General features: G+C 43.0%; 1 protein-coding gene and 1 pseudogene across 1 annotated transcript in view; both read left to right on the forward strand.

Annotated features, from left to right (window-relative positions):
- The window catches only part of LOC114552941 (serine-rich adhesin for platelets-like), a 120,414-nt pseudogene that overhangs the window by 39,167 nt on the left and 68,747 nt on the right, over nucleotides 1–12,500 (forward strand).
- Nucleotides 1–12,500, forward strand: part of timm50 (translocase of inner mitochondrial membrane 50 homolog (S. cerevisiae)) — a 67,429-nt gene that overhangs the window by 33,164 nt on the left and 21,765 nt on the right. Inside the window, exon 5 of the mRNA XM_028573421.1 lies at nucleotides 11,127–11,246. Within this exon, the coding sequence (XP_028429222.1) occupies nucleotides 11,127–11,246 (120 nt within the window). The remainder of the gene's footprint in view (nucleotides 1–11,126; nucleotides 11,247–12,500) is intronic.

Below are 12,500 nucleotides of genomic sequence, written 5' to 3' on the forward strand. Positions count from 1 at the left end.
ACGCAAAAGCTACAACACAAACGCAAAAGCTACAACACAAACGCTAAAGCTACAAAATGAACGCAAAAGCTACAACACAAACGCAAAAGCTACAACACAAACGCTAAAGCTACAACACAAACGCTAAAGCTACAACACAAACGCAAAAGCTACAACACAAACGCTAAAGCTACAAAATGAACGCAAAAGCTACAACACAAATGCAAAAGCTACAACAGAAACGCAAAAGCTACAAAATGAACGCAAAAGCTACAACACAAACGCAAAAGCTACAACACAAACGCAAAAGCTACAAAATGAACGCAAAAGCTACAACACAAACGCAAAAGCTACAACACAAACGCAAAAGCTACAACAGAAACGCAAAAGCTACAAAATGAACGCAAAAGCTACAACACAAACGCAAAAGCTACAACACAAACGCAAAAGCTACAACACAAACGCAAAAGCTACAAAATGAACGCAAAAGCTACAACACAAACGCAAAAGTTACAACACAAAACGCTAAAGTTACAACACAAACGCAAAAGTTACAACACAAACGCTAAAGTTACAAAATGAACGCAAAAAGTTAAACACAAACGCAAAAGCTACAACACAAACGCAAAAGCTACAAAATGAACGCAAAAGCTACAACACAAACGCTAAAGCTACAACACAAAAGCTACAAAATGAACACAAAAGCTACAACACAAACGCTAAAGCTACAAAATGAACGCAAAAGCTACAACACAAACGCAAAAGCTACAACACGAACGCAAAAGCTACAACACGAACGCAAAAGCTACAACATGAACGCAAAAGCTACAACATGAACGCAAAAGCTACAACACAAACGCAAAAGCTACAATACAAACGCAAAAGCTACAACACCAACGCAAAAGCTACAAAATGAACGCAAAAGCTACAACATGAACGCTAAAGCTACAACACAAAAGCTACAAAATGAACACAAAAGCTACAACACAAACGCTAAAGCTACAAAATGAACGCAAAAGCTACAACACAAACGCAAAAGCTACAACATGAACGCAAAAGCTACAACACGAACGCAAAAGCTACAACATGAACGCAAAAGCTACAACACAAACGCAAAAGCTACAATACAAACGCAAAAGCTACAACACCCGCTAAAGCTACAAAATGAACGCAAAAGCTTCAACACCAACGCAAAAGCTACAACACCAACGCAAAAGCTACAAAATGAACGCAAAAGCTACAAAATGAACGCAAAAGCTACAACATGAACGCAAAAGCTACAAAATGAACGCAAAAGCTTCAACACCAACGCAGAAGCTACAACGCAAACACTAAAGCTACAACATGAACGCAAAAGCTACAACACAAACGCTAAAGCTACAACACAAACGCAAAAGCTACAATGCAAAAGCTACAACGCAAACAGAGATTTTGAGAATGAACAACTAAACACGTTACACACTGGACCTTTAAAGTGAAGTGTGAACCTCTTCACCACAGACGAGCTACATGCAGGATTCAGATTAGGGTTTTGGGGGGTTTTCTGCAGCTCCCACAGAGAAGTTGTGGTATAAAAAAAGTGTCATAAATGTATATCTATATACGCATATCTTGATCTAGGCATATCCCAACTTCCTGTTTGGGTTTTTCAGAGTGGTAATGTTAAGAGAAAGATATATCAACCCTAACCTTTTTATAATGTGAAACACACGACTCTTGAAAAGTTTGTAATCCCCTACCACAAAGCTTGATTCCAGGAAGATGCTTTCACGTTGTAGAAAGTCCTCTCTACAACGAGATGCTATTTTAGTTTTGTACACGGTGAAACAAAACGCTGTGTAATGGTTCAACCCGACTGACAACTAAAAGAGACAAAGATCTCTCTGAGCAACAGCTGAATAAGAAGACAAGAAATCAGCAGTCACTGATGGAAGAAACTGGAAGCAAAAGCTACAAAATGATTGCCAAAGCTACAACGCAAACGCTACAACGCAAAAACTACAACACGAACAAGTTAAACCGTGTTTTCTTAACTGTTGTTGCTTCTCACTTTTTCTTTCACTTTTTTGTCGCACTAAAATAAAAGGTGATTCCCCAAACGCTACAACACAAAAGCCTGAACGCAAACGCAACAAAGCAAACGCTACAACTCAAACGCTACAACACAAAAGCTACAACACGAACGCTACAACGCAAAAGCTACAACTCAAACGCTAAAGCTACAACACAAAAGCAACAACACGAACGCTACAACGCTACAACACGAACGCTACAACACAAACGCTACAACACAAACGCTACAACTCAAACGCTACAACACAAAAGCTACAACACGAACGCTACAACGCAAAAGCTACAACTCAAACGCTAAAGCTACAACACAAACGCAACAACACGAACGCTACAACGCAAAAGCTACAACGCTACAACACGAACGCTACAACACAAACGCTACAACACAAACGCTACAACACGAACGCTACAACGCAAACGCTACAACGCAAACGCTACAACACGAACGCTACAACACGAACGCTACAACACAAACGCTACAACACGAACGCTACAACGCAAAAGCTACAACACGAACGCTACAACACGAACGCTACAACACAAACGCTACAACACGAACGCTACAACACGAACGCTACAACACGAACGCTACAACACGAACGTTACAACGCAAAAGCTACAACGCAAAAGCTACAACACAAAAGCTACAACACGAACGCTACAACGCAAAAGCTACAACTCAAACGCTAAAGCTACAACACAAAAGCAACAACACGAACGCTATAACGCAAAAGCTACAACGCTACAACACGAACGCTACAACACAAACGCTACAACACAAACGCTACAACACGAACGCTACAACGCAAACGCTACAACGCAAACGCTACAACACAAATGCTACAACACGAACGCTACAACGCAAAAGCTACAACGCTACAACACGAACGCTACAACACAAACGCTACAACACAAACGCTACAACACGAACGCTACAACGCAAACGCTACAACGCAAACGCTACAACACGAACGCTACAACACGAACGCTACAACACAAACGCTACAACACAAACGCTACAACGCAAAAGCTACAACACGAACGCTACAACACGAACGCTACAACACAAACGCTACAACACGAACGCTACAACACGAACGCTACAACACGAACGCTACAACGCAAAAGCTACAACGCAAAAGCTACAACACGAACGCTACAACACGAACGCTACAACACGAACGCTACAACGCAAAAGCTACAACGCGAACGCTACAACGCGAACGCTACAACACGAACGCTACAACACAAACGCTACAACACGAATGCTACAACACGAATGCTACAACACGAACGCTACAACACGAACGCTACAACCCGAACGCTACAACGCAAAAGCTACAACGCAAACACTACAACTCAAACGCTACAACACAAACGCTACAACACAAACGCTACAACACAACAGCAAACGCTACAACACAAACGCTACAACGCAAACGCTACAACACAAACGCAAACGCTACAACACAAACGCTACAACACAAACGCAAACGCTACAACACAAACGCTACAACACAAACGCTACAACACAAACGCTACAACACAAACGCTACAACACGAATGCTACAACACAAACGCTACAACACAAACGCTACAACACGAATGCTACAACACGAACGCTACAACACGAATGCTACAACACAAACGCTACAACACAACAGCAAACGCTACAACACAAACGCTACAACACAAACGCTACAACACAAACGCAAACGCTACAACACAAACGCTACAACACAAACGCTACAACACGAATGCGAAAGCTACAAAATGAGCGCAAAAGCTACTGTACAACACAAACATCTTGCTGTAGGCATATCCCATGTTCCTGTTTGGGTTTTTCGGAGCGGTAACAGGCTCTGACTGAAGAGAAGAGCTCAGAAACTGAAACTGGAAGCTCGGCCTCACACTGTGTGCAGATTTAATCAGGAACAGCTTCCTGTTTCAGTGTCAGGTGCTCAGTAATGTAGCCTGGAACGAGCTGGAATTAACATTCAGCAAAGCTCTTCCTCAAACGTAACAAGGGAAACCGAAAGGTGGTCTACGGTTAGCACTGCTGGACTATCAGCTAGTATACTAAACCTCTTCAAGTCTAAGCATTGGGGGGACCTTAGTGGGCCCAAACTTTCTCAATCAGGGCCGGTCACAGACTGATTGCAGGGTTAATGTGGAGCCCTAATACTTTCTGGGTTAATAACAGATAGGTCTGCCACCTCTTAGTCGATTAGTCATTTTTTATACTTATTCATGCTTAATTACTTATTTCCAAGAAACTTCTGAGCACATTTATGGTAAAGACAAGATTTAAAGTGGTGCTGATGGTTAATTAACTACATTTATATTGTGCTTTTCTAGTCTTAACCACCTCTCAAAGCTCACAGCTCTGTCAATTAAATCAAGTAATCGATTAGTCGACAAGTGTTAGTTGACTAAGAATTTCTTTAGTCGAGGACAGCCCTAATAACAGAACTAGGGCTGGGCTAATGTATTGATATTATTTCGATATCGTGATACGAGACGAGATATCGTGATACGAGACGAGATATCGTCTTGGATTTTGGATATCATATTATCCTGATATGACATAAGTGATGTCTTTTCCTGGTTTTAAAAGCTGCATTACACTAAAGTGATGTACTTTTCAGAACTTACCAGACTGCTGTAACTAGGGCTGGGCGATATGGTTGAAAACTGGATCACAACAAGTTTTTCATATCGGTCGATATTGATAATTATTGATATTTTTTATGACCTATTTAAAATAAGGACCAGGAGAAAAATATATTAAATTTAAACATTTTTATTTTAAACTTAACCCTGCTTTGATTATAATCCCCTCAGTTATAAAAGCAGAAATGTCAACACAACCATGGAAAACACTCAAATAATTAAAATGTAAACAGGTCTAAAATCACAATGAACACTTAACAATTATCTCTTAACATTAAGGTGCAAAATTAAAGAATAAGTAAGAAATGCTTAAAGTGTCATAAAATAGTGCAAAGTGTTAGCTAAATATAAGAAACCTGAGAAGGAACTATTTTCAGCAGGTTTAGTGCTAGGTTGGTAACCTGGCTTCTGGACAGTGCTCAGCATGTCTGCCTCCGTTATTTCTTTGTAGTGTTTAGTAAGGCGCTGATGCAGAGTACCTCTCCATGGTGGTCTGCTGCTTGTAGTGTTTAGTAAGGTGCTGATGCAGAGTACCTTTCCATGGTGGTCTGCTGCTTGTAGTGTTTAGTAAGGCGCTGATGCAGAGTACCTCTCCATGGTGGTCTGCTGCTTGTAGTGTTTAGTAAGGTGCTGATGCAGAGTACCTCTCCATGGTGGTCTGCTGCTTGTAGTGTTTAGTAAGGTGCTGATGCAGAGTACCTCTCCATGGTGGTCTGCTGCTTGTAGTGTTTAGTAAGGCGCTGATGCAGAGTACCTCTCCATGGTGGTCTGCTGCTTGTAGTGTTTAGTAAGGCGCTGATGCAGAGTACCTCCATGGTGGTCTGCTGCTTGTAGTGTTTAGTAAGGCGCTGATGCAGAGTACCTCTCCATGGTGGTCTGCTGCTTGTAGTGTTTAGTAAGGCGCTGATGCAGAGTACCTCTCCATGGTGGTCTGATGCTTGTAGTGTTTAGTAAGGCGCTGATGCAGAGTACCTCTCCATGGTGGTCTGCTGCTTGTATCGTTTAGTAAGACGCTAATGCAGAGTACCTCTCCATGGTGGTCTGATGCTTGTAGTGTTTAGTAAGGCGCTGATGCAGAGTACCTCTCCATGGTGGTCTGCTGCTTGTAGTGTTTAGTAAGGCGCTGATGCAGAGTACCTCTCCATGGTGGTCTGCTGCTTGTAGTGTTTAGTAAGGTGCTGATGCAGAGTACCTCTCCATGGTGGTCTGCTGCTTGTAGTGTTTAGTAAGGCGCTGATGCAGAGTACCTCTCCATGGTGGTCTGCTGCTTGTAGTGTTTAGTAAGGCGCTGATGCAGAGTACCTTTCCATGGTGGTCTGATGCTTGTAGTGTTTAGTAAGGCGCTGATGCAGAGTACCTCTCCATGGTGGTCTGCTGCTTGTAGTGTTTAGGTAAGGCGCTGATGCAGAGTACCTCTCCATGGTGGTCTGCTGCTTGTAGTGTTTAGTAAGGCGCTGATGCAGAGTACCTCTCCATGGTGGTCTGATGCTTGTAGTGTTTAGTAAGGCGCTGATGCAGAGTACCTCTCCATGGTGGTCTGCTGCTTGTATCGTTTAGTAAGACGCTAATGCAGAGTACCTCTCCATGGTGGTCTGATGCTTGTAGTGTTTAGTAAGGCGCTGATGCAGAGTACCTCTCCATGGTGGTCTGCTGCTTGTAGTGTTTAGTAAGGCGCTGATGCAGAGTACCTCTCCATGGTGGTCTGCTGCTTGTAGTGTTTAGTAAGGTGCTGATGCAGAGTACCTCTCCATGGTGGTCTGCTGCTTGTAGTGTTTAGTAAGGCGCTGATGCAGAGTACCTCTCCATGGTGGTCTGCTGCTTGTAGTGTTTAGTAAGGCGCTGATGCAGAGTACCTTTCCATGGTGGTCTGATGCTTGTAGTGTTTAGTAAGGCGCTGATGCAGAGTATCTCTCCATGGTGGTCTGCTGCTTGTTGTGTTTATTATGGTGCTGATGCAGAGTACCTCTCCATGGTGGTCTGCTGCTTGTAGTGTTTAGTATGGTGCTGATGCAGAGTACCTCTCCATGGTGGTCTGCTGCTTGTAGCGTTTAGTAAGGTGCTGATGCAGAGTACCTCTCCATGGTGGTCTGCTGCTTGTAGTGTTTAGTAAGGTGCTGATGCAGAGTACCTCTCCATGGTGGTCTGCTGCTTGTAGTGTTTATTATGGTGCTTATGCAGAGTACCTCTCCATGGTGGTCTGCTGCTTGTAGTGTTTAGTATGGTGCTGATGCAGAGTACCTCTCCATGCTGGTCTGCTGCTTGTAGTGTTTAGTAAGGTGCTGATGCAGAGTACCTCTCCATGGTGGTCTGCTGCTTGTAGTGTTTAGTAAGGCGCTGATGCAGAGTACCTCTCCATGGTGGTCTGCTGCTTGTAGTGTTTAGTAAGGCGCTGATGCAGAGTACCTCTCCATGGTGGTCTGCTGCTTGTAGTGTTTAGTAGGACGCTGATGCAGAGTACCTCTCCATGGTGGTCTGATGCTTGTAGTGTTTAGTAAGGCGCTGATGCAGAGCACCTCTCCATGGTGGTCTGCTGCTTGTTGTGTTTAGTAAGGTGCTGATGCAGAGTACCTCTCCATGGTGGTCTGATGCTTGTTGTGTTTATTAAGGTGCTGATGCAGAGTACCTCTCCATGGTGGTCTGATGCTTGTAGTGTTTAGTAAGGTGCTGATGCAGAGTACCTCTCCATGGTGGTCTACTGCTTGTAGTGTTTAGTAAGGCGCTGATGCAGAGTACCTCTCCATGGTGGTCTGCTGCTTGTAGTGTTTAGTAAGGCGCTGATGCAGAGTACCTCTCCATGGTGGTCTGCTGCTTGTAGTGTTTAGTAAGGCGCTGATGCAGAGTACCTCTCCATGGTGGTCTGCTGCTTGTAGTGTTTAGTAAGGTGCTGATGCAGAGTACCTCTCCATGGTGGTCTGCTGCTTGTAGTGTTTAGTAAGGCGCTGATGCAGAGTACCTCTCCATGGTGGTCTGCTGCTTGTAGTGTTTAGTAAGGTGCTGATGCAGAGTACCTCTCCATGGTGGTCTGCTGCTTGTAGTGTTTAGTAAGGTGCTGATGCAGAGTACCTCTCCATGGTGATCTGCTGCTTGTATCGTTTAGTAAGGCGCTAATGCAGAGTACCTCTCCATGGTGGTCTGCTGATTGTAGTGTTTAGTAAGGCGCTAATGCAGAGTACCTCTCCATGGTGGTCTGCTGCTTGTAGTGTTTAGTAAGGCGCTGATGTAGAGTACCTCTCCATGGTGGTCTGCTGCTTGTAGTGTTTAGTAAGGTGCTGATGCAGAGTACCTTTCCATGGTGGTCTGATGCTTGTAGTGTTTAGTAAGGTGCTGATGCAGAGTACCTTTCCATGGTGGTCTGATGCTTGTATCGTTTAGTAAGGCGCTAATGCAGAGTACCTCTCCATGGTGGTCTGATGCTTGTAGTGTTTAGTAAGGTGCTGATGCAGAGTACCTCTCCATGGTGGTCTGCTGCTTGTAGTGTTTAGTAAGGTGCTGATGCAGAGTACCTCTCCATGGTGGTCTGCTGCTTGTATCGTTTAGTAAGGTGCTGATGCGGAGTACCTCTCCATGGTGGTCTGCTGCTTGTAGCGTTTAGTAAGGCGCTGATGCAGAGTACCTCTCCATGGTGGTCTGCTGCTTGTGCCGTGTTGCAGCTGCAGATGTTGTTGTACGTTGATGGCGAATACGGCTGTGTTCCAAAGTGTGATCGCGGCTAAAGTGGTAAAACAAGTTTATGGTATTACCAGTAATTGCATTACTGTAATTGTTGGGGTTTTGGAATTTATAGAGTGTGGTCTAGACCTACTCTGTCTGTAAAGTGTCTCGAGATAACTTTTGTTATGATTTTATACTATAAATAAAATTGAATTGAATTGAACCAGTGTTGGTCTGACTACGGTCAGACTTATAAAATCCCCAAAACTGCCATACTGACTTTTCCTGTTTTATCAACGATTTCCTCGCTCGCTGCGGCACTCACTTTCCACTCTACGCCGGTTCTGTTATTGAAGAACACGAGACAGCGATGTGGCGCAACCAAACATGATACTGTTACATGATTGGCTGTTAGAGTGTCACTCCCCACGTTGCTAGGTTACCAGAGAGTGAGTGCCTTTGTTCATGCAAGCAAACTTGCTTCACAACCTCTGGTTTCTTCTGATGAAGAAAAACAAGTTATCGAACGTTTTATCGACCGCATTTTCTATTGATATTGATTATGTGTCTATCGCGATACATATCGTTATAGTTTTATCGCCCAGCCCTAGCTGTTATATTATGTCCACATTACTGATGATTATTTATCTAAAATCTAAATGTGAAGATATTTTGTTAAAGCACCAATTGACCTGTTTGCAAAAGCCACGCCCCCTAGTTACTGTTACTACGCCCGTCAAACGATTGAGAACCAGACACATAGCCATGGCTGGGTTGAGCTCCATACCTATTGGTATAAGTGATTGGTTTTGGAATAATGCAGCAGACATATCCTCCGGGGCACGACAGAAAGGGCTGCAATATGCAGTGGAGGGATATTATAAATTATCGGTGTCCATAGCAACATGTGCTCGACAGGCTAACACCCGGTCTCACGGCAGTTTGTGTAAATGTCCATGTATTCTTAATCTATTGATACGTGTTCACGGAGACGTTATTCTGTTTTTTTACGTGTAAATGTAACGTTATTTTCTCGGGGAAAGGACGCCGGGAGGCGCCCGCCAGGCGGCCCGCTGGGGACGCGCCACAATAACGGGATGGCGGAGGTTGGGTTTAGGAAAAAACTTGCGGGGAAAGGGCGCCTTAAACGCCGGGTTTGGCTTTTTATATTACTCCCTACCATTCTCGTGCTGTGGCCACAAAATACGCTTCCCATTGAAATACATTACTTTACATTTTCGTGTTGTCCGCCACGTTATAAACCGACAAAAACGTCTCCGTGAACACGTATCAATAGATTGAAATAACGTCACATTTACACAAACTGCCATGAGTTAGCTCGCTAGCTTTACTTACCTTGGAGCAGACATATGTAGCTAGCTATGCTTATTAATCTTCGAGGCATTTAGCTGTGAGTGGGGTCTCCCACACCGCTTAATCCATTGTCGGCATCTTTCCGCTTGGGTCTTGGGCTTTGGAAAGGCGGAAAAAAAGACCCCTCCCTCTCAGACTTAGCAGGTGCCATAGGCGCATCGTTTCACCATCTTGCTGAAATCGCAATTTGTTTGACGGGGGTCCTTCTCCTTAGTTACAGTTGCTGAGCTAGGATTGGACGAGGACTGTTCGAGGGCGGGGTTTTGCGAACGGTCAATTGTCAACCCTAGAATATCGCCGCAATGTCGATATCGAGGTATTTGGTCAACAATATCGTGATGTCTGATTCGCCCAGCCCTAAAAAAGAACGCAAAGTTGAAAATTTACAAAAGCTATGACACGGTTATTTGTTTTGGGGAGATGGGTCAGTCCTAAGCAGGATGGATATAAGGACATAAGAAGCTGGGTCCAGACTCGTTTAATAATAATAATAATAATAATAATGGACAGACCGATTATTTTAGGGGTTTGGAGGAATGAAGGGGTTGTGTTAATCCACATCTCATAGGGCCCTACATTAAGTAAGTGCTGAAAGCTATCCGGAGATGTGAACATACAGTATGACAACATCCACCTTTCCAACAGATTGCCGTCAATCCAGGAGTGGGCTTTTTACCCTTTCAGCGCTTTCAATGTTTGACTTTTTTTTTTCTTTGGAGTGGGAAATTGGACATTTTTGTTTACATTTTTTAAGCTTTTTGACCGTATTTTAAAATAGCTTTTTTGGTACTGTATATATGGGGCAAACGCTCTTACTGGGAGAGAGCTAGAGGCCACCCCATTCTATTTATTTTTTTCCCATTTGTTTAACATTATTTTCTCCCATCCAGGAATGCTGTGTGGACTTTTTTTATTTATTTTTTTATTAACCTTTTATTTATCCAGGTAAACTGTTTGAGAACAACTTCTCATTTACAAACATGACCTGGCCAAGAGGCTGCAGAAATAAATGAAAACGTACTCTACAACTAAACATACACATGTCATACACATAACCCACAGAACAAGCAAATAAAAAAAATAAAAGTAGACAACAAAGAGAACAAATAAAATGCTTTTGTATATGTGTATAAATATGATTCATGTTTATCAGCAGGAACAGGAATCGACTATGTTGTTTTGAAGATTAAGCTTAAAGGTGGAAATTAGACTAGCTACAGCTTCTGCGAGACTAACCCTAGACTAACCTTCTGTTTCTGTTGTGCAGTTTTGTGTGTGTGTGTGTTGGGGGGGGGACTTAATCTCAAATGCAAACCGTACTTTTGGGTGTCTGAATTTTTCCGTTTTTTTGTTGTTAATCTCTGTTCAAATGTCAGATGATCATCGAGCCGACGAGCCCTAAGCTGCTGCCCGACCCCCTGAAGGAGCCGTACTACCAGCCGCCCTACACCCTGGTGCTGGAGCTCACCGATGTCCTGCTGCACCCCGAGTGGTCGGTACGTACCCCCACCCCCCTAGGGCTGGGCGATATGGACCAAAAGTCATATCCCGATATATTTTGGCTGAATATCGATATACAGTACCGGCCAAAAGTTTGGACACACCTTCTCATTCAATGAGTTTCCTTTTTATTTTCATGACTATTTACATTGTAGATTCTCACTGAAGGCATCAAAACTATGAATGAACACATATGGAATTATGTACTTAACAAAAAAGTGTGAAATAACTGAAAACATGTCTTGTATTTTAGATTCTTCAAAGTAGCCACCCTTTGCTTTTTTATTAATAAGGGAAAAACTTCCACTAATGAACCCTGACAAGGCACACCTGTGAAGGTAAAACCATTTCAGGTGACTACCTCATGAAGCTCATTGAGAGAACACCAAGGGTTTGCAGAGTTAAAAAAAGCAAAGGGTGGCTACTTTGAAGAATCTAAAATATAAGACATGTTTTCAGTTATTTCACACTTTTTGTTAAGTACATAATTCCATATGTGTTCATTCATAGTTTTGATGCCTTCAGTGAGAATCTACAGTGTAAATAGTCATGGAAATAAAAAGGAAACGCGTTGAATGAGAAGGTGTGTCCAGACTTTTGGCCTGTACTTTATGCAACATAAAAAAAGGTATGTATAGAGGCTTTAGGCCGCCCACACGTTATTGTAGGCCCAGTTTAATATGCAACCAAATTTCAACTCAATTCGGTGGGGGTCCCTGCTCCGTCTCTCTTTTAGCTAAGGGGTCCTTGGCCTAAAAAACGTTGAAGACACCTGCACTAGAGCAGGGGTTCTCAAGCTATTTTTCAATAATGTTCCCCATTCGAACAGTTTTTGTATGTACCCCCTAAACAGCGCAAATACTTTTTGGTAGAAAAAAAAAGAAAAAGTCTCTATAAAGAGGAACAATAGAGTGATGTCAGCGATAGACCGGGGAAAATGTTTAAATTATGATGGAAAGAGGCGACAAAAACTTGGAAAAAGAAGGAAGGAAGGCAAGAATAGGTCGAAAATAGTCAGAAATATGTCTTGAATCAGCCTGAAGGGGTTGTAGTCGCTATAACAACCACCTCCCTCTACATTATCCCGCTTATTACATGGCTACTTACCCAATAAATTAAAAAAATTTGACCCAAAATACTAGCTGTGGTCTGTTATCAAGAAATAACAGACCGCAGAATGCCTTAGAGTTCAACCGAGCTGTGTAATAAAGCCCAAAATCACAAATACACAATCTGTACAACACACACAC

This window comes from Perca flavescens, chromosome 3 (genome assembly GCF_004354835.1).
Source record: "Perca flavescens isolate YP-PL-M2 chromosome 3, PFLA_1.0, whole genome shotgun sequence".
Taxonomy (NCBI): Eukaryota; Metazoa; Chordata; class Actinopteri; order Perciformes; family Percidae; genus Perca; species Perca flavescens.